The sequence below is a fragment of the Camellia sinensis genome, chromosome 15 (genome assembly GCF_055761805.1).
Source record: "Camellia sinensis isolate YWXY chromosome 15, ASM5576180v1, whole genome shotgun sequence".
NCBI lineage: Eukaryota > Viridiplantae > Streptophyta > Magnoliopsida > Ericales > Theaceae > Camellia > Camellia sinensis.
In genome coordinates, this window is record NC_138975.1 from 136265380 (window position 1) to 136287470 (window position 22091).

The 22091-nt window shown below is 31.5% G+C and overlaps 1 protein-coding gene and 2 pseudogenes across 1 annotated transcript; 2 read left to right on the top strand and 1 right to left on the bottom strand.

The window, feature by feature from the left end:
* Positions 1-3363: 3363 nt before the first annotated feature.
* LOC114294914 (PR5-like receptor kinase pseudogene) lies at positions 3364-17049 on the bottom strand (annotated as a pseudogene).
* A 337-nt stretch (positions 17050-17386) lies between these two features.
* On the top strand, positions 17387-19516 carry LOC145813327 (LEAF RUST 10 DISEASE-RESISTANCE LOCUS RECEPTOR-LIKE PROTEIN KINASE-like 1.2). Its single transcript, XM_082908609.1, has 2 exons — positions 17387-18134; positions 19458-19516. Exons 1-2 carry the CDS (start codon positions 17387-17389, stop codon positions 19514-19516), a joined length of 807 nt encoding a protein of 268 aa, XP_082764735.1.
* A 1184-nt stretch (positions 19517-20700) lies between these two features.
* LOC114307883 (PR5-like receptor kinase pseudogene) lies at positions 20701-21854 on the top strand (annotated as a pseudogene).
* The last annotated feature ends 237 nt before the right edge of the window (positions 21855-22091 follow it).

Consider the following 22091-nt stretch of genomic DNA (forward strand, 5'->3'; position numbering starts at 1 on the left):
GGGGAGGGTTATAGCGATCCGTGATTATGTGTTATGGTTTATACCTTGTTTCCACCGTTTGCTTCCTTATATTTGAGCTTTGGGATGTGTTGAGCAAGTTTGGGACAGGTTGGTTATGAGTTGGTACAAGTAGTTGCTGCCCAAATTTTTGTCTCTTCGCTCGAGCGAGGCTTCTTGTGCTCGAGCGAGCCCTCAGTAGTTGTCTCTTCGCTCGAGCGAGATTTCTTGCGCTCGAGCGAGTCTCGACTGGTGTGTTTCCTCGCTCGAGCGTGCATCTGCGTCTCTTTTAGACCTGAAGAGTGGCATTCTTCGCTCGAGCGAGATTTCTCACGCTCGAGCGAGCTCTATATTCCGTCGCTCAAGCGAGAGTTCTTGCTCTCGAGCATGCGTCTGAGTTGGTGGGTTGTAGACCTGAAGTCTTGCTTTGTTCGCTCGAGCGAAGATTCTTGCGCTCGAGTGAGGTTCGTTCGTTGTGTCTAGTTGCTCGAGTGACGACTCATTTGCTCGAGCGAGCTCCGCATATATCAGATTTCAGCAGCGAAATTTTATCCTTTTTTTCATTACCTTCTTCCCCAAAACCCTAGATCCGACTCTTTCTCACTCTCTCTCACTCTCTCTCACCCCTTCTCTATACAAATACTCCACTTCTAAGGTGTTTCTATCCTTTTCCCTTTGCTAAAAAGCTAGAGTTTGGGGTGGGCTCTCTTTTGATCCAGGAAAATACAAGTTTGGAGCATCTTGGGGTTTTTCTCATCTTCTTCTTTGAGCTTCTGCTTTGAGGTTGGGAATTCTTGAGTTATATATATATGTTATGTATTGTTGTTGTTGATTTAAAAGTTCCTTGAAGGATTAATGTTGATTTTGATTTTTGTGATCTAAAATGTAGAGTTTCCAAAATGGGTTTAATCTCAAATCACTTTATTAAATTCCTAGTCGGCTTGTTTAGTCATTCAACTCAAGGGGATGATTTAATGGGGTTTCTTTATGGGGATGGGAAATGTTTGGTTTTTGGTGAAAACCCTAGAAATTTAGAGATTTTTGGGGAACATGGAAATGTTCATAAAACTCTTTTCTTTCTTTGAATAGAAGATGAATGGGTGTAAATTTCATAATGTGTTTTGCAAGAATGGTAATCTTTTAAATATATTGAGATAGAGAAATTGTTTTGAAAACTTCATGTGTAGTCCTTGATGAGAACATGTTGCTATGACTTGTGAAATGAGGAAATTGATGGTATATGGTTGACTTGAGAAGGAATGTTATGAACCATGAAAATTTTTGCATTGTATATCATTTCATTTATTATTGTGCATTGTGGTTCTAAATCAAAGAGATTTACATTCGTGAAAGAAATGGTATTGTAATGAGAACTACAGAAGTGTGTAAGGGCTAAATACGGTGGTAAGTCCAGTTAGGGGATGTAGATGAATTTTGTTAAGTTGGCCTAAGTGTCCATGGTGAAAGACTAGAAAACCGCGCGGATAGGTGTCGAGCCTTCCGATTAATACCAGTTAAAATGACAGTTTGGTAGTGCTTGTAGAGTCTATTTGCAAACACCAGCCTAGGGATTACCAGTGTCGTATTTACCACCCCTTTGTCTAAAATTGAAAGTTTTGAAATATGTTGAGATTGCAAGCTTTTATTGAGAAATGGAAATCTTTGAGAAGAACATGGAAATGAAATTTCTTTAAAAGAGCATTGCATGGCATTGGCATTGCATTTACATTGGGAGTTGCATAACTATATATACTTTGTGAGAATTCTCTACTGGGCTTTATGCTCACCCCTATGGGATTTGGTGCAAGTAAAGATGTGGTGATTCCGCCGAACTGAGGGCGTGGATATTTTGTGAAGAGTAAATAGCTCTTTTGTTTGTGTTGTAAACTTGCAAAGCCAAGGGCTAATGTGTATGGGTCCGAGAGACCATTTTGGTGTAACCAGGCTATTGCCTTGGAATTTGTAAGCCCTTAAGGGCATTTTGTTGCTTTGAGAATAGATGCTTCACATGCTATAGATTCATGTGTTTTCTTATCATTGAATGTATATCCGCATGTGGAACTTTTGTAAAGACTTATTTATTAATTATGCAAAGATGGAAGAATTGTTATAATTGATGTGGGATGGCTAATTAGTGTGGGTAGTTCATGTTGAATTATTTTGGGGCGTTACAGGGATTTAGTCCCTCATTTTTGGCTACGAAGGCTAAACATTGTTCTTCTGACTGGCTGGAGATGGTGAATGACCCCCAATTCCCTCATTCTTTTCTGATGGACCCTTCTGCACCCCCTCTTCCTCAAAACCCAAACTGGATAGAAGAATTGAAGCTTACTCTCTTCAAGGGTTAGTATTTATCTTCGTATCAAGCTCCAATTCCTCCAATTCCATTCCAGCAATATAAGGCTCAACTTTTGCTTGCCGCCTTCTCCCATCTGCCCTTTAAAATCCTTGGAGATGATGTTCCTTATCGGAACTTCTTATAGGCTTGTGAGATTGTGTCTTGAGGTCATGCTCTTAACCCCGTAGCCCAAATAGAACTCTATACATTCTTGGACCAGCTTCCTCTCTTGTGCTAATGCTAATCTCATCGTAGTTGATCATGTTAGAGGTATTTTTTTCTGTTAAAGGAGTAAGATCCAAGATCCAATTGCTGCTGAATATCTAAGACACAATTATCAATCAATCATTTTCTATTTTTTTTTAGAGGGGGGAGGGAGAAACAAAAAAAGAGAGAAATATATCCTATTTTGGGCTCCCTATGTTATGTAAAGAAAGGGGAGAATCATATCAATGTGGTAGAGATATTAGTCTAATTTCTATAGACTATGGGATGATAAGATTAGACTAATTTTTGTTCATTCCCGAATTCATGATAGCAGAAAAAAAATTCCCAAATCTTTTTTTTTTTTTTTGATAACTCAGTATCCGATCCAATGGACCAACTAATCCGAGGACCAATCTCACAGTCCATTAGCGTTCCCCATACCTTATAATAGAAAAATTCGAAGTTCTGTTCATGGAAAGAATTCTAATTTTTGTTCAAATTGATTTATTGCAGCTTTTGTGTAATAGAGGAAAAAAAAGGGTAACAAGAATAAGAAAAGGAAATTTACAACCACAGTAGACATCTTGCTCTGTTTTTACAAGAAAAAAATTTAGGGCATCAATTCATAGTGAAGAATCAAAGACAAAATTTGACAGCAATTAACATAGCAACTTCAAACAGAATTTCACTACTTTGAGGGTCTTGAGGAATCTACTTCACATGATATTATTCTACATAAGCTTTGTAGTCCACAATGTTTTTAACCTAGAAAAGCATCACTACATTGATTCAACCACACAAGATTCATTCTTTCGTGATATTTAAATAGTAGAAGACGCAATTGGTGTTCTTGAAGGTGAAAATAAGAATGGTTCCGGGGGAATTTGCAAAAATTCTAGATTCCCTTCAAGCATCTCAACCACCTTGTTAATTGCTGGTCTATCTGATGGATTAGCTTGTATGCAACATAGGCCAACTAATATCATCTTTCATGCATCTTTTTCATTCTCTTCAGATTCAATCCCATGAAGTCCTATATCTCCATCACATTCTAGCTTCTTGTAGAATGAATGTGGGAAATATAAGTCGTTAGTGTGCTCAACTGATTCACCAATGTTTTTCCTTCCATGAACCATCTCTAAGACTAGCATTCCATAGCTATGGACGTCAGCCTTGTGCGCTACTCTTCCAAATTTCTGGAGAAGCCTTTAGGTGCTATATACCCAATAGTTCCTCGTGCATGCAACACGGATACAATGCTCTTTTTGTTGGAACACAATTTAGCAAGCCCAAAATCAGAAATCTCTGGACAAAAATCTTCATCTAGAAGGATGTTGCGCGGTTTAATGTCAAAATGAAAAATGCGTGTTGTACAACCACGGTGCAAGTACTCCAATCCTCAAGCAATCCCTACTACAATCTTGTGCACTATTTTCCATTCTAAGTCGTCATTTGTCTCCTGAGATTTGTTATTGTGTAAGAACTTCTCAAGAGATCCGTTTGGCATGTACTCATAGATAAGAGCTCTTTTGCGACCCTCAAAACAATACCCTGCAAGGCTTACAATGTTGACATGGGAAGTCCTACTAATGCTTGCTACCTCATTTATGAACTCTTCTCCATTACTGCCTTTTGTTTCATTTAGAAGCTTGACAGCCACCAGACATCCATCAAGAAGCTTGCCTTCGTACACATCACCATAGCCGCCTTTCCCAAGTTTATCTTGGAAAGAATTTGTTACTTCTTTATTCTTGAGTAACTATATCTTTGTGGCACAAGGGATCCATTAATTTTCAAGAAAGCTTCCACATTATCATCTGTCGTTGTTGATTTCCTACAAAAGAATATCGATTTGTTTGTCGAGGTTTTCTTTCTAAATCAGAAAATCAGAAATGCACATAAAATTGCTACTCCAACCATTGAAATGATTACATAAAGAATGAAAGAAGTCAAGTAGTTTTAAAATCTCTGACCAGCCAAAAAATAAAAAATAAAAAATTGTGAAGTAATGCACGAATTATGTTAACAAAAATCAAAACTGATTCAGTTGTTCACAGAAAATTACTACGAACAAATATGGGGGTGTTTGGCAAGTTGGGTTTGGGTTATTTTTTGGCTAAAATTTACAAAAAAAAAAAAAAAAAAAAAAAAAAAAAAAAAAAAAAAAACAAACAAACAAACAAACAAACAAACAAACAAACAAAAAAAACAAACAAAATAGGCTAAAATAGTTAATAACACAAAATGTCACATCAAATCCATAATCATTTCACTTTTTCTCTCACAAACATTACATTCAACTACAAAAAAATCCAACTATCTTCCCAAACACAAAAATTTTATCTTACTAAAATAGTAACTTCCCAAAAACAAATATGAATCATAAACTATGTTCTAGTAATGAAATTGATCAAACCTTGAACAAAGAAAACAAAATGATTAAAGTTTTTATGCATTACTAAATTAAGGAAAGACATAGAATAAAATTTCAGTAGGATACCTATGGCAACTTTCAAGGTCAATTGTTTCTTTTCACCTGCAAAACATAACAACACACCATTAACCAAGGCTACGTTTGGATAGGAATTTAAAAAGGAAAAGAGAAAAGGTGAGTGAAATGTACGTGTATTTCATTCATATTTCACTACTTTTCCTCTTTTCCTTTGTAAATACCTACAAAAATCAATAAGCCAAACACCATTCTAAAGAGACATAATTTGAAGCAACAAAGCCGCATTAAATGAATAACTGCAACCTAGTCTTGGTAATAGAACATTTTCTAAGCTTGTTAGAAGGTTAAATGAAACAATACAAATTTGATGTTTGTCGCTTTTGTTTTTCTCTTTTTAATCTTTCATTTACATGAATCTTTTTCCATACTCTTTATCACTTTCGGGAATAAAATGACAATTTTGTCCTTTAACAACACATTTTCCCCCAATCTAAATAAATAAATAACACATTTTCCCCTTTATTATTATTTTTTTGGAATTTTTTCAATTCAATCATGGTGTCTCAATTCTCTTTTCTAGCTTCTTTTGTTTTTACCCATTTTTGGAATTTTTTTCATTTCAATCATCGTGTGACAACTTCTTTTGACTTTACCCATTTTTGGAATTTTTTCATTTCAATCATGGTGTCACAATTGTCTTTTCTAGCTTCTTTTGATTTTACCCTTGACTTATCACATAGAATTTTCAATAGTGAGATTTCAACAACTGACCCAAGATTAAAGACTCATGAGCAGAAGGTACTCTTATGTCAATAAACAAAACTTGTGAAGATTTTGGAAAAACCTACTTTTATATCAGTGCAATCCTTTTATTTTATTTTTTTTTGAAAAAAAAAATTTGTAACTCATGTAGTAATGACTTTCGAAATTTAATCACCGTCCAAAAATTTTAAATCGCAAGTCTGTGTAGGAATTGCTCTTCAAATTTTAATATGTTTTTCTATTAAAACAAATCATTGGTAACATCTTAAAAACCTTACAATAAACAGAGATTACTGTATATTTAGTTGGTGTGAAATTATATTAAACAACTTTTTATCGCTTTTTTTATTATTTATTTTATATGTACTCTTGTAGTTTTTTTCAATTGCATCACTTGTAAAATTTTATTGGCCAAAGTGCATAAGCTTAAATTTTCCAAAGCCAACACCAGTAGTTGTTGAATATCTCTCTCCCTTGGAAAATTCCCAGAAGGTCGTATACTTCTCTTCTTGAAAACAATTGCTCTGCTTTCTTACAAAATTATAATATCATTATTATGTTTTTTTGGAATTTCTCTCAATGATACATACTGTTATTTTCCTCTTTACTTTATAGATTAGAAAAATCCAAAGGTATTTGGGATCTAATTTCGTTCGTGCATAACGCAATCACATATTAGTCTTTAGATTGGGTTTCATTATATCCTGGAGGCAGATTTGCGTGTAACTCGGTGCACACCATATTCGACAACTTTGATAGCGACGAATATCGTCTTAAGGAAAGCAACATTGTAACCCACCTTGAATCAATACTAATAAACTTGTTTAGTTTTAGTTTTTTGAAAACACTTTTCAGAAAATTTTATTATATTGTTTTTCAAAAAAAAAAAAAAAACCCCGAACAAAAACCACACAAAATAATAAAAATAAAAAATTAGATATGGATCTAAAAAAATATTAAAACTTGCATTCCTTCTCTCTTTTTCAAAAAATTAGATAATATTTTGTACGAAAGTTGTAGATATCTATCTATATGTTTTATATTATATTATAACATAACAAAAAAAAAATTAAAAATCAGATATACAAACAGATAAAATTAATAAATTAAATTTTTATTTATTCAATTAAAATATTTTTTTTGCATCTCAATATCTAATTTTAAATTTTAAAAATCTTTAAAATATTTCTAAACAAATCTAATTTGAAAATATCTCCCACCATTATACTTTAAATCAATAAAACCCACATATCTAACTCACATCATAATTTACCTAAATAATAATAATTAAAAACAAATAGAAACCACAGATAAATTAAATTTTTTAAAAAATAGATACTGACAACTTCATCTTAAATAAATTGAAAAAAAAAAAAAAAAAACTTGAACAGGAACCACACAAAAATAAAAAAGATAAGAATTTAGATATGGATCTAAAAATAAATATTAAAACTTGCATTCTTTCTCTCTTCCCCCAAAAAGCAGATAATATTTTTTTATGAAAGTTGTAGATATCTATCAATATCTTATATATTATATTATATCATAACAAAAAAACAAGGACAAATTACAAACACCCCCTCGAGGTTTGGTGAAAATACAGATTCTCTCCTGAGGTTTGAGAAATTACATCCCACCCCCTGAGGTTTATATTTCCATAACAAATTGCCCCATGAACTTTTTATTTTCATACAGATTCCTCCCTAATTTCCCCTAATTTGTTATAAAAATTTGACTCTCAGGGGACAATTTGTAATTTCTCAAACCTCAGGGGGAGAATCTGTATTTTTACCAAACCTCGAGGGGGGTGTTTGTAATTTGCCCAAAAAACAAAAACAAAAAATTAGATATACAAGCAGATAAAATTAATAAATTTAATTTTTATTTATTCAGTTAAAATCTTTCTTTTGCATCTCAATATCCAATTTTAAATTTTAAAAATCTTTAAAGTTTATCTAAACAAATCTAATTTGAAAATATCTCCCACCATTGTATTTAAATCAATAAACTCACATGTCTATCACATATCTAACTTATTTCATAACTTACCTAAATCATAATTAAAAACAAACAGAAACCACAGATAAATTAAATTTAAAAAAATAGATACACACAACTTCATCTTAAATAAATATTTTTTTTTTTAAAAAAAAAACCTAAATAGAAACCACACAAAAATAAAAAAGATAAGAATTTAGATATAGATCTAAAAAAAATATGACAATATCTACATTTGTATTATAATTTAGTAATATAATTATCTATTTTTCTGATGTATATATATATATATATATCAAAATTTCAAATCATTTAATGAAACAAATTAATCAATTTTCAAGTCTTATTTTAAGAATAATCTGATTAGTCATTCCAACTCCTAAACTTCGTGGGTACTGGCAGAGGAGCTAACAGATTGCGTTAGGTGATGTTTAAATTGTTGGAGGTAACATTTTTACTCTCTATAAATTTATTTATTTTTTAATTTTATTTTTTCCCTGTATGATTCTCTTTCTCTACTATAGGTTTGGTTTTGGTTTTGGTTTTAGTGAGGTTTATGTGTCTGTTTACAGGTTTGCATTGTAGAGAAGAATTATTAGTGATTATGGTTGCAATCGAAGTATCTATGTCCGTTCCATGCCAATGATTTTGATCGGATTTTATTTTCTTTAGTGAAGACCATAAAATTGAAGTTAAAAAAATGGGTATCAAATTTTTTATATTTTTTATCATTTTATTTTATAAAAAATGTGAAAATTTATTGAGAATTCAAGATTTTACTATAACATTAGATTTTTGTATAACTAAGTAAATTTAAAACTTTTAAATATCACTGTGTTCTTTATTTTTATTCTCTTTCTATCCCATTAGACCATTATTGCTATTTGTTACTTTGTTAATTATAATTCAATTAATTGAAAATGAAACTTAATATAACTTTTCGTATATATTATAGTTAATTTGTTACAACTATAGTTGTATATAATAATTAAAAACAAATAGAAACCACAGATAAATTAAATTTTAAAAAATAGATATATACAACTCCATCTTAAATAAATTTAAAAAAAAAAACGAATAGAAACCACACAAAAATAAAAAAGATAAGAATTTAGATATAGATCTAAAAAAAATATGACAATATCTACATTTGAATTGTGATTTAGTAATATAATTATCTACTTTTCTGATATATATATATATATATATATATATTAAAATTTTAAATCACTTAATGAGACAAATTAATCAATTTTCAAGTCTTATTTAAAGAATAATCTGATTAGTCATTTCAACTCCTAAACTTCGCGGGCACTGGCAGAGGAACTAACGGATTGTGTTAGGTGAGGTTTAAATTGTTGGAGGTAATATTTTCACACTATAAATTTATTTATTTTTTTAATTTTTTTTCCCTGTATGATTCTCTTTCTTTATTGTTGGTTTGGTTTTGGTTTCGGTTTTAGTGAGATTTATGTGTTTGTTTACAGGTTTGCATTGTAGAGAAGAATTATTAGTAATTATGGTTGTAATCGAAGTGTCTATGTCCGTTCCATACCAAAGATTTTGATTGGATTTGTTTTCTTTAGTGAAAACCATAAAATTGAAATTAAAAAAATGGATATCAAAATTTTTATATTTTTTGTCATTTTATTTTATAAAAAATGTGAAAATTTATTGAGAATTCAAGATTTTATTATAACATTAGATTTTTGTATAACTATGCAAATTTAAAACTTTTAAATGTCACTGTGTTCTTTATTTTTATTCTCTTGCTATCACATTAGACTATTATGGCTATTTGTTACTTTGTTAATTATAATTCAATTAATTGAAAATTAAAGCTTAATATATTTTTCATATATATTATAGTTAATTTCTTACAACTATAGTTGTATATAATAGCATAATATATAGGAATAATATCTAAATATAATTTCTATTTTTTTTGTGTTATTAAAATAGTCCATCTTAATAGTATATAGAAGAGTTAGATGGTTTCTTTTATCTCTTAAAAACCCAATCTATTTTTTTTTTACTTTTTAATTTTTTAAATTTAAATAATCTATCTTAATAGTATATAGAAGAGTTAGATGGTTTCTTTTTATCTCTAAAAAATCCAATCTATTTTTTTTTTTTACTTTTAATTGTTTAAATTGAAACATCAATTGTTTGTGTCCATCAAACAAAATTGATAAACCCATATAAAAAAGCTACACATTTTTTTTCTTTTTTTTTTATCATTTTTTAATATGTAGGATATTTACAAATGGAAAATGTTTGACACTCCAAATTTTTTTCCATAATTCAACTTATAATGATGTAGTCATAAGTGTCAATTTTTATACAAATATGAGAAGAAAATTAATTAAATTTTACATTTCAACAAAACACATTATTTCAAGATGTTATTTCACTATAATTCCAATTAAGAGAATATTCAACCCTTAATATATTTTTTTATCAAATTATAATTTGATTGTAACGCCCTCAAAATAAACCCATAAATCATACATTCGTGACATCCATAAACATAAGAGAAATAAACATATTTCCATTCATCAAAGTATTTAATCCAAAAGTATTACATGTTGACAACAAAAGTAAATGCCCTACGGGCTTACAACTTTCCAAGCCAACACTTGGTTACAAAAAGGAGAGTACTAACTCAAAACACAAAGTAAGTCCTTGGCTTGAATTACATGTAATACACAAAATAATTACAAAAGTAAGCCTTCAGCTTCTAAAACCTCCCAAGCTAAGCCCTTGGAGGCTGCATGTCACCTGCGCCTGAAAATGATGTCACATATAGGGTGAGCCAACACCCAGTAGAGATGTGCTAAACATAATATGAACAATGACTAAAACATGAGCATTCGATAAATGTTAACACTGGTCAACCAACTTACAACACCATCCAATTCCCATGACAAATATGTCCATGCTCATTTTACTTTCCTTTACTTAACAAATTTTCAATTCTTAAACATGGCTCAAAACCTGGCCAAACAATTTAAATGAGATTGCATCTCATATTAAAACATTTCCTTATCCACAATTCATTTCAAATGAAATAACACTCATATCAAAACACTTCCGTAATTCACAATAGATACACATATTTGCTGTATCATTCTCATATTAACATACTTCCATACTTCACAATAGATACACATATTTGCTGTATCAATGGAGTCCATCCTCTATCTCCTCCCAAATAATATCCGGTTTAGGAGTCCATCCCCTATCTCCTCCTAAACCGTGGAGTACATCCCCTATCTCCTCCCACACAATACAATATATATAAACGTTTATCATATACATGTCCAATCAATACACAAATTCGATGTATTAACCCAACCGCCATTTTCAATGACATAATTAACCGATTAGTTTTAATTCACCTAATCATCATGTAGTGTCTACAACAATCAAGACTATCCTCCATCGATAGCCCAAAGCAATTATTTCTAAACAGATAATAAATGCATCAACAGATAAATTACCAATATTTTCAAGGGTGAGTGATTAATCAATCCAACTCCACCATTTATTCTCATAACTTCTCAATTTCATTATTCCCAACTCAATTTCCTATTCACATATCAAATGTCATTAATTACGCAAATGACCCAACTATACCCAACTATGGTATTTTCTCCCTTTTTCCAATATTGACCCAAGGATCCAAATATCATCAATAGACCTCAATAACTTCATTTTAAGGCTCATATGCACATATATAGTTCAATGAAATGAAAAGCCCTCTTTTTACATTTTAAGGTTTGAAACCCTAACTCCCAAACTTTCCCAACTACAACATTACATTAAAATGAACACAAGTTTATGTCAAAGACCATAAATATGAGTAGTTATCCCTACCTCAAATTCGGAGCCCAAAAGAGAAGGTGAAGAAAATCGGAAGTGCTCCAAATCCCAAAATTTTCAGATTGATAGGTAGCCCAAGCCAAGCTTTACACTTTTTGCAAAGGAACTAAGGTAGGAGGTCACTCAAACTAGATCAAACCTTAGAGAGAAGGTGAAATGTAGTGAGAGAAGCTCTCAAAAGAGGTTTTGGAAAAGTAAGAGAGAGAGTGAGAGTGTAAAAAGTGATTTAAAATAACACAGTCCAGATCTGATATACGTATGACCCGCTCGAGCGGAGAACAAAACGATCGAGCGTCAAACACAAAAACTGGACCTGTTCGAGCACAAGGATACTCGCTCGAGCGCCAAGACACAACTGCAAAACTCCACCCGCTCGAGCGCAAAAAGGAACCTGCTCGAGCGTAGATTACACTCTTCCAGTACTTTTACAAACATCGAACACCCGCTCGAGCGCAAGGATACCCGCTCGAGCGCGACCCGCTCGAGCATAAGGAAATCCGCTCAAGCGTGAAAAACACATCTGAAGTATTTTTTTGCAAATGGACAAACTACTGAAGGTATGCAAACTCTGCTCGAGCGCAAGAACACCCGCTCGAGCGGATCACTAAAAATCTAGGCAACAAGAGTTGGGACAAAAGCTCAACCAACCTGTTCGAAACACGCCCAAGATAATTCTAAACTCAAATACAAAGAGTTAAAGGACGGAAATGAAATACAGACAACAACAACTATCAACGGAACCGAGTCCGAAATACAGTAAACATGAGAGGAAAACCGGGATCGCTATATTGATAAAAATTTAAAAAGATGAAACGTTGAAAATTATTCACTTTGCTTGGTTCCCATTTTTTAAAAACAGTTTTCAGAAAATTGTACACTCTTATTTTCCGTGTTTTTTTGTTTTTACTGAAGTTTTTTAATATTTTATGCAAATTTTTTACTTTTTAGACACACCTAACATAAATATACCTAAAAAGTAAAAAAATTGTAAAAAAATCTTTTAAAAATTCACTAAATACCAAAAATACAAAAAAAAAAAAATACAAGAATTTAGTACATTTTTTGTATTTTTCTGTATTTCTTAATTTTTTAAAATATTTTTTCATAATTTTTTTACTTTTTAGACACATCTAAGTAAGGTGCATCTAAAAAAGTAAAAAAAAATGTTTAAAATTTTAAAAATATTCACTAAAAACAAAAAAACATGAAAATCAAAAAACTCAATTTTCAAAAAACTTAATCCAGAAAACTCAAACCAAACACAGTGATTATTTTTTCCTTCAAAATTGTTGAAAAGAAAAAAAGTTGGGATAAGAATGAAAGTTCTTTTAAAAATTGATAAAAATTTAATGAAAAAGTTAAAGTAATTCATATTAAATCAAAAATTTTATTCAAATTTAAAATCAAATTAGATAAAAAAAATTAAAAGAAAATGATGAAGTTAAAAATATTTTAAAACCTTCTTATTCATAAAGACTAGAAATCCGTGTGTATGTTATATTTGTATTGTATTTTTAGTTTTGAAATTGAAATCAAAAGAAATGTAACTTAAATTATAGGATTAATAATAGAAACATCATATTAATTATTGTTAAATATCACTCCACTTCATATTTAATAATAAAATTATATATTTGTTTTAATTATAACTTTTAAATTTGTATATTTTCATAAAAAGAAGAGGTATGTCATAACTCAGTTAATCTCATTTAATCAGGTTTAACTTTTTTTAATACAAATTATCAAAATTACACTAAATATATTTATATATATATATATATTTTAATTTTTTAAACTAATAATTTAAAAGTTATAAACATAAAAGTTAACTTATAAATTTTATGTATATCGCAAGATAAAATATTAAATTACTTCAAGATAATTATAATGATTTTTTTTTTAATTTATAAAGTTCCGTGCATAGCACGGGTTACCACTAATCTTATTATTATATGACTCCCATGAATATTGATTGCTATTGAGAATTTTTTTTTTTTTATCAACATGTGAACTGAAATCTCTAATTTCAGTTTTCATTATGAGTAATTTCAACCAACAATCTGCTATGTGTGGTCACATCTGGTTGCTTGTACCGTCAAAGACCGACGTGTTGTTCGGCAATAACATTAACCTGATTGTAGTTTAATGGCCTGGTTCCACTGTCATGTTTATTTCATTTAAAATTTTTGTTTTGGATTTAAGAAAAGACCCACAAGAGTTAGTATATTTGTGAAAGTTTTTAAAATGAATTTTTTAAAATCAAGTTATGATTTTTATTATAAAAATCATGTATGATTTTTTGATTTGTGAACTTTTGAAACTTGATAAAATATAGAGTATATATTGTATACTTGGTGAAATTTTCTAAATGTAATTAAATTAGAATTTCTAATTTATTTAACTTGTATGTGAATGGAAATTTTATATTGATTGGTCAATTTATAATTCAAAACAAATACAAGCACAAATCATGAAACTTAAGATATAAGAAAATGTTGGTTCTTTATATCTAAAGTATTTGATTGTCTAAGTCCCACAAGTTATTTCTCACAATTATTGAGAATTGTTAGTTTATATGTTAAAGTGGGTATTCAGTTATTTGAAAAGATACAAAGGCGCATGTTTAAACACTTGACATTAAAACTATGGCTTAGAGTAAATAAAGATTACTCTTTGTGGGGGTTTATCTCTTAGAATTGAAGAGATGGTTAGTCTCGCGTAACAAAAGAGTTAGAGTGACATAGTATTTTTTTTCTTGAATTTTTCAATATGCAAAAACCATCATTAACATGAGTTGATAGTTATGATAGTGATTGTAAGTCTGGAGATGTTGATCACGTCATAAACTGTGGTAATACATAGCTATATAAGAATTTTGTCCACATAGCTATAAATTATCTTTAGAAATACTTGCAAGGGATTTGATTTGAGATCATCAAAGGGGATGGGTCTTAAGCCCAAGTAATATATCACTTTTGGTGGAAACTCGACTCAACACTTGAAGAAACATCAAATCCTTGAGTTCAATGAGCCCAAGTACACCATATGTCGTAATTGCAAGCACTTAAATTTCTATTTTTATGACCATCCCAAGGTATAAAGTGTTTGGGACTGGTAATGCAAAAGAGGAGGTTGAGCTACTTAGCTCTTAATAAGTTTACAATGGTGAGTTAGGTACTTTAGTTACATGTGTATTCTCAATAAACTTACCTATATGAGTGTAAGAGGTGGTGCCACTTCCTATGAGTCCACTCTAGAGTGCTTATGAAACAGGATATAGACACAAGACCAATCCACGTCTCGGTTTTTGAATTACCTAAGGAGAAGAAAATTTGTGTGTGAGACATGTTCAGTTAATTGTATAAGATCGCTAGTTCAAAGACAAGTCTGCTATACCATATTGATTAATTTTGATGTGTTTTCACTAAGTGAATGATTCATTTATATAATATAATTATATGAATGATTAAAGAAATGTGACTTTTAGGTTTAAATCAAAGGGTGTAACCATTGAGTTTAAACAAAAAGATGTGTCTTTTTGATTTAAATCATGGGGTATAACCATTGGATTTAAATCAAAAGACATGACTCTTGGATTTAAAGTGTGTCACTTTTGAATCTAATAAACACAACCTTTGGTCTAAGGGACAAACTCATGCCTATATAAAGGCAAAATGGGTTAACAATTGGAGATATATTTTTCCATGGAATTTCTCTCAATGATACATATTGTTATTTTCCTCTTTATTTGGTGGTGAAAAATCTAGAAATCCCCTAGATGTTGATTTGTGATTATGTATCAATTTTAAGCAGAATATAACAATCCCAATCAAACAATCAAACAATCAAGACAAAGAAACACAACGATTTAACGTGGAAAAAACCACAATTGGACACCTCCAACTGTGATAAAAAAAACCACGGGCAACAGCCACAAAACAATCCACTAAGAAGATTTAAAGGAATTACACAGGTATACTCTCAATTACCTAGCGAATCCACGTCTAATTGAACCAACCTCTACGTGCCTCTTCCAACCCGTCTTCACCTCGGAATTGTCTTTACGATGAGCCACCTCGGAATCCACCAAAGCTTCAGGCTCGAATTCTTCAGAATCCACCGAAGAACAACACTCTCTCTTTTGTAGAACAAAACACAACCTTTGATGTACTCTCTTTAAACCATGAGTTGAATACTCAATAAAACATCAAAGAAAACTCACAAAGTATCTCCAGATATAAACCCTAGAAACCAAAAAGAAGATCTGGAGTTGTAATCCTAAAATCTGACCCAACACGCGAATTTATAGAATCTGTCCCGCGATCTCCGCTCGAGCGCCCAATAGCCCGCTCGAGCGGGCTTCAGCAAAATATGCGCGAGATATCACAGAGGTCCGCTCGAGCGCCAGAAATCCCGTTCGAGCGCGAAATCACACAGCTCAGTACTTTTGCAGGCGACCAAAACTGCTGGAACCAGGGATTCTCCGCTCGAGCGCGGGTATGTCCGCTCGAGCGGACAGGCAATTTTGAATGCATTTTTGTATTTTGCTTCGGGGGCGCTGCCCCTCGACCCCGCCGTGGCGCTGCCCCGGACCCGCCAAGGGGCGCTGCCCCCTGGCCCCCCGCGAGCTGACCGGGCAGCTCGATCCCCGTCATAATCAGCGAAGTGGCAATCTTGAAAGCTTTATCATCACAAACTTCTTTGAAATGCTTGATTCGGGTTGGATTCGCATCTAACAACTCATAGCCTCACTGAAATAAAAATGCGAATAAAATTACAACTCAAAGGAGTTTTGTCAAACGGGAATGCCAAGAAATAAAACCTAACAGGTGGATTAAAAAAAATCCAAAGGTATTCAGGATCTGATTTTATTCGTTCATAACACAATCAGATATCAGTCTTTAGACTGGGATTCATTGTATTCTGGAGGCGGATTCGCAGGTAACTTAGTGCACACCATATTCGACAAATTTGGTGTGGGCGAATATTGTCTTAAGGAAAGCGACATTATAACGCATCTTGAAGCAATACTAATTATTTTCTATTTTATCTCTTTCCATCTCATTTACCAAATTTGCACCAACATTGAGTGAGCTCCAGCCAAGCTCGAATTTATCAAATATTTAACATTTAAACTTGACTTGAACTCGACTCAAACTTAAGCTCGATTAATTTTTAATAAATAAGTTTGAACACTAAAAAATTCTGTTCAACTCAACTCGTTTGTAACCCTAAGCACAATAATCTAGATTAAGTTAACCATACTAGAGGTCAATAGCCGATTAATTGCCAATTTTAAAATTATGTCTTCAATTAACAAAAATCAAGTTAACAACAACATTGATAACATTATACACAAAAAAATTACTCGGAAAATTAAATAAGTGGATCGTATTTACTCATACCCCATTATTGAATTTCACCATATATTTTCATTTTTAAACAATTTTCATAATATTTATTTTTTCAAAATACATAACTTTTAATATACCATCCAAGGTCATGTACATAATACATATGGTTGAAATTAAAGCCCTTGATAGTACTCTGTTCTATCCCTGACTTTAGAGGTAGTTGAAGACAAAGCAAGACATTTGCTCTTGCTTGAACTAAAGTTTGTCTTTCTTGTGCATATCAAACCACTACATAGTATTAATTCTTTCTACAAATGCTTCTCTCCTCCACCTTCACACCTCTCTTCTCTCCTCCCCTGTTTTCCTCTGTTTTCTCCATTCTTTCTCCTCCAAATGCATCTCAAATTCAACAAACCTTTTCATATTCTTGTCATTGTCATCATATTTTCCGTCTCCACGGATGAAACTCTGTCCATAGACCCAAATTTCGAGGCCTGCATGCCTCGAAGTTGCGGAAATGGTCCAAACATAAGTTACCCTTTTTGGATTACTAATTTGCATGAGTCTTATTGTGGCCAACCAAACTTTGAGGTCACTTGCAATGGCGGAAACCCGGTTGTCGCGATATCCGATGATGATTATGTCTTCGAAGAAATATTCTACGCCAATAATTCATTTCTCTTGGCCAATTCCATGGTCTATGATTTTGAAAATGCATGTCCAATTCCTCTGCAAAACTTTAGCATTGAGGGAACTCCATACAACTACAGTCCTAGCTATGTCGATCTCTTCTTCTTCTACAATTGTTCAGCGTATCCTATTAAAGAACCGATATATCGAGTTGTTTGTGCAAGCAATGCTACCGATTTATCATTTGCTGCTCTTCACAAGGAGGTTTTGGAGTATGAGAATTATTCGATTGACTTGTGCAATTCTTGGGTGAATGCACCTGTGGAGAGCGGAGATATCAAGAAATTGCTCGAAATGAATTTCACTGATGTTTTGAGAAGAGGGTTTATTTTGCAATGGAGTGAAGATTATTGTAGTGACTGCAAGAGAAGTGGAGGGAACTGTGGTTCTATTGATAGCAAATTTACTTGTTTTTGCGCCAATAAACAATATTTCAAAACCTGTGAGGACGGTAAGTATAGTGAAAGGCCTTATTTGGGAATTAAATATTTTAGTTAAAAAATTATTATAAATTATCACATTATTTTCTCTATTTTTTTTTTATATTTTTTGGTAAAAAATTTAAAAAATTACTAAAATAATTTATTCCTAAACGAGCCTTAGTCCTTTTTATCATTCTTTCTGGTCGGACGCTTTAGTCGTTTTTATCATTCTTTCTAGTTGGACCATGTTTCACTATCTTTTCTAAAATCAATTAGTGTTTAAAAAATAATTCACTTATATTTTTTATGGCATTCATCTAGATCCATCCATGGTCCGCATGCATATTTTTAGAGCGATCGTAGACTCATGTTGTGTATCTAATATTTTTCAATTATTTCTTTCTTTCTTTCTTGGTACAAATTTTAGTCTTAGAGACAAGAACTTTTATCCGTAATTTTGTGTCCATTCGCTCTTTAACTTATTTAAGTAGATTAAAAGTTGATTTTTTAATTTTTTTTTGAAAAAACGTACAAAAAAATAAAAAAATGATATAACTTAAAAAAATCAAAAAGTTAAAAAGTTGGTTTTTAATATAATTTTTAAGTGATTCTATGATAGAGTGTAAATAAAAAATCTATTAAAATACAAGTCTCACTTGCATTCCGCTATATTGGTGTTTTTTTTTTTCTTTTTCCGTTACACTGTTAAGTAATTCCCTCTATCTTCTAATACATCCACATAAAAATTGACTCCATAGATTTCTTTAACCAATGGGATGAAGTCAGACATTATTTAATGAGTCCAGACTTGACGCTAACCAAAGGAACTGCTTGGATAGGATTATTTGTTTCTTTTTTTTTCTTTTTTTTTTTCTTATAATTTTCCCAAATATTATTTGATATATAGACCAATTGGGTCAATTAAATTATCAAAGAGGTAAGTAAAAAATTAAGCTTATGCACTTTGGCCCATAAAATTTTACAAGTGATGCAATTAAAAAAAAACTATAAGAGTACATATAAAATAAATAATAAAAAAATTATAAAAAGTTGTTTAATAAAATTTCATACCAACTAAATATACAGTAATCTCTGTTTATTGTAAGGTTTTTTAAGATGTGCTTACCAATGATTTGTTTTAATAGAAAAATCTATTAAAATTTGAAGAGCAATCTTTACACGGACTTGCGATTTAAAATTTTTGGACGGTGATTACATTTCGGAAGTCATTACTACATGTGATACAAATTTTTTTTTTTCAAAAAAAAAGAAAAAAAAGAAAAAGAAAAGCATTGCACTAGTATAAAAGTAGGTTTTAACAAAATCTTCACAAGTTTTGTTTATTGACATAGGAGTACCTTTTGCTCATGAGTCTTTAATCTTGGGTCAGTTGTTGGAATGTCACTATTGAAAATTCTATGTGATAGGTCATGGGTAAAATCAAAAGAAGCTAAAAGAGAGAATTGTGACACCATGATTGAAATGAAAAAATTCCAAAAATGGGTAAAATCAAAAGAAGCTAGAAAAGAGAATTGTGACACAATGATTGAAATGAAAATAAATAAATAAATAAATAAATAAATGGGTAAAAACAAAAGAAGCTAGAAAAGAGAATTGAGAGACCATGATTGAACTGAAAAAATTCCAAAAATAATAATAAAGGGGAAAATGTGTTATTAAAGGACTAAATTGTCATTTTACTCCCGAAAGTGATAAAGAGTACGGAAAAAGATTCATGTAAATGAAAGATTAAAAAGAGAAAAACAAAACCGACAAACATCAAATTTGTGCTGTTTCATTTAACCTTCTAACAAGCTTAGAAAATGTTCTATTACCAAGACTAGGTTGCAGTTATTCATTTAATGCGGGCTTTGTTGCTTCAAATTATGTCTCTTTAGAATGGTGTTTGGCTTATTGATTTTCGTAGGGATTTACAAAAAAAAAAAAAGAAGAGAAAAAGTAGTGAAATATAAATGAAATACACACTTATTTTTTCTCTTTTTCTTTTTAAATTCCTATCCAAACGCAGCCTTGGTTAATGGTGTGTTGTTATGTTTTGCTGGTGGAAAGAAATAATTGACCTTGAAAGTTGCCATAGGTATCCTATTGAAATTTTATTCTATTTCTTTCATTAATTTAGTAATGCATAAAAACTTTAATCATTTTATTTTCTTTGTTCAAGGTTTGATCAATTTCATTACTAGAACATAGTTTATGATTCATATTTGTTTTTGGGAAGTTGCTATTTTAGTAGGCTATTTTAGTAAGTTAAAATTGTTGTGTTTGAGAAGATAATTGGATTTTTTTATAGTTGGATGTAATGTTTGTGAGAGAAAGAGTAAAATGATTATGGATTTGATGTGATATTTTGTCTTATTAGCTATTTTAGCCTTTTTTTTTTTTTTTTTTTGAAATTTTAGCCAAAAAAAACCCAAACCCAACATGCTAAACACCCCCATATTTGTTCGTAGTAATTTTCTGTGAACAACTGAATTAGTTTTGATTTTTGTTAACATAATTCTTGCATTACTTCACAATTTTTATTTTTTTATTTTTTGGCTGGTTAGAGATTTTAACACTACTTGACTTCTTTCATTCTTTATGTAGTCATTTCAATGGTTGGAGCAGCAATTTTATGTGCATTTTTGATTTTCTGGTTTAGAAAGAAAATCTCAATATACAAATTGATATTCTTTTGGAGGAAATCAACAACGGCAGATGATAATGTGGAAGCTTTCTTGAAAATTAATGGATCCCTTGTGCCACACAGATATAGTTACTCAAGAATAAAGAAAGTAACAAATTCTTTCCAAGATAAACTCCGGAAAGGCGGCTATGGTGATGTGTACAAAGGCAAGCTTCTTAATGGACGTCTAGTGGCTGTCAAGCTTCTAAATGAAACAAAAGGCAGTAATGGAGAAGAGTTCATAAATGAGGTCGCAAGCATTAGTAGGACTTCCCATGTCAACATTGTAAGCCCTGTAGGGTATTGTTTTGAGGGTCGCAAAAGAGCTCTTATCTACGAGTACATGCCAAATGGATCTCTTGAGAAGTTCTTACACAACAACAAATCTCAAGAGACAAATGACGACTTAAAACAATGCACAAGATTGCAGTAGGGATTGCTCGAGGATTGGAGTACTTGCACCGTGGTTGTATGACACACATTTTTCATTTTGACATTAAACCCCACAACATCTTTCTAGATGAAGATTTTTGTCTAAAAATTTCTGATTTTGGGCTTGCTAAATTGTGTTCCAACAAAGAGAGCATTGTATCCATATTGCATGCACAAGGAACTGTTGGGTATATAGCACATGAAGTCTTCTCCAAAAAATTTGGAAGAGTCGCACAAGGCTGACGTCTATAGCTATGGAATGCTAGTCCTAGAGATAGTTCATGGAAGGGAAAACATTGGTGAATCAGTTAAGCACACTAGCGACTTATATTTCCTACATTCGATCTACAAGAAGCTAGAATGTGAGGGAGATATAGGACTTCATGGGATTGAATTTGAAGAGGATGAAAAAGATGCACGAAAGATGATATTAGTCGGTCTATGTTGCATACAAGCTAATCCATCAGATAGACCAGCAATTAACAAGGTGATTAAGATGCTTGAAGGGAATCTAGAATCTTTGCAAATTCCCCCAGAACCATTCTTATTTTCACCTTCAAGAACATCAATCGCGTCTTCTACTATTCAAATATCACAAGAGAATGAATCCTGTGAGGTTGAATCAACGTAGTGATGTTTTTCTAGGTCAAAAACATTGTGGACTGCAAAGCTTATGTAGAATAATATCATGTGAAGTAGATTCCTCAAGACCCTCAAAGTAGTGAAATTTTGTTTGAAGTTGCTATGTTAATTGCTATCCAATTATGTCTTTGATTCTTCACTATGCATTGCTGCCCTAAATTTTTTCTAGTAAAAATAGAGCAAGATGTCTACTATAGTTGTAAATTTCCTTTTCTTTTTCTTGTTA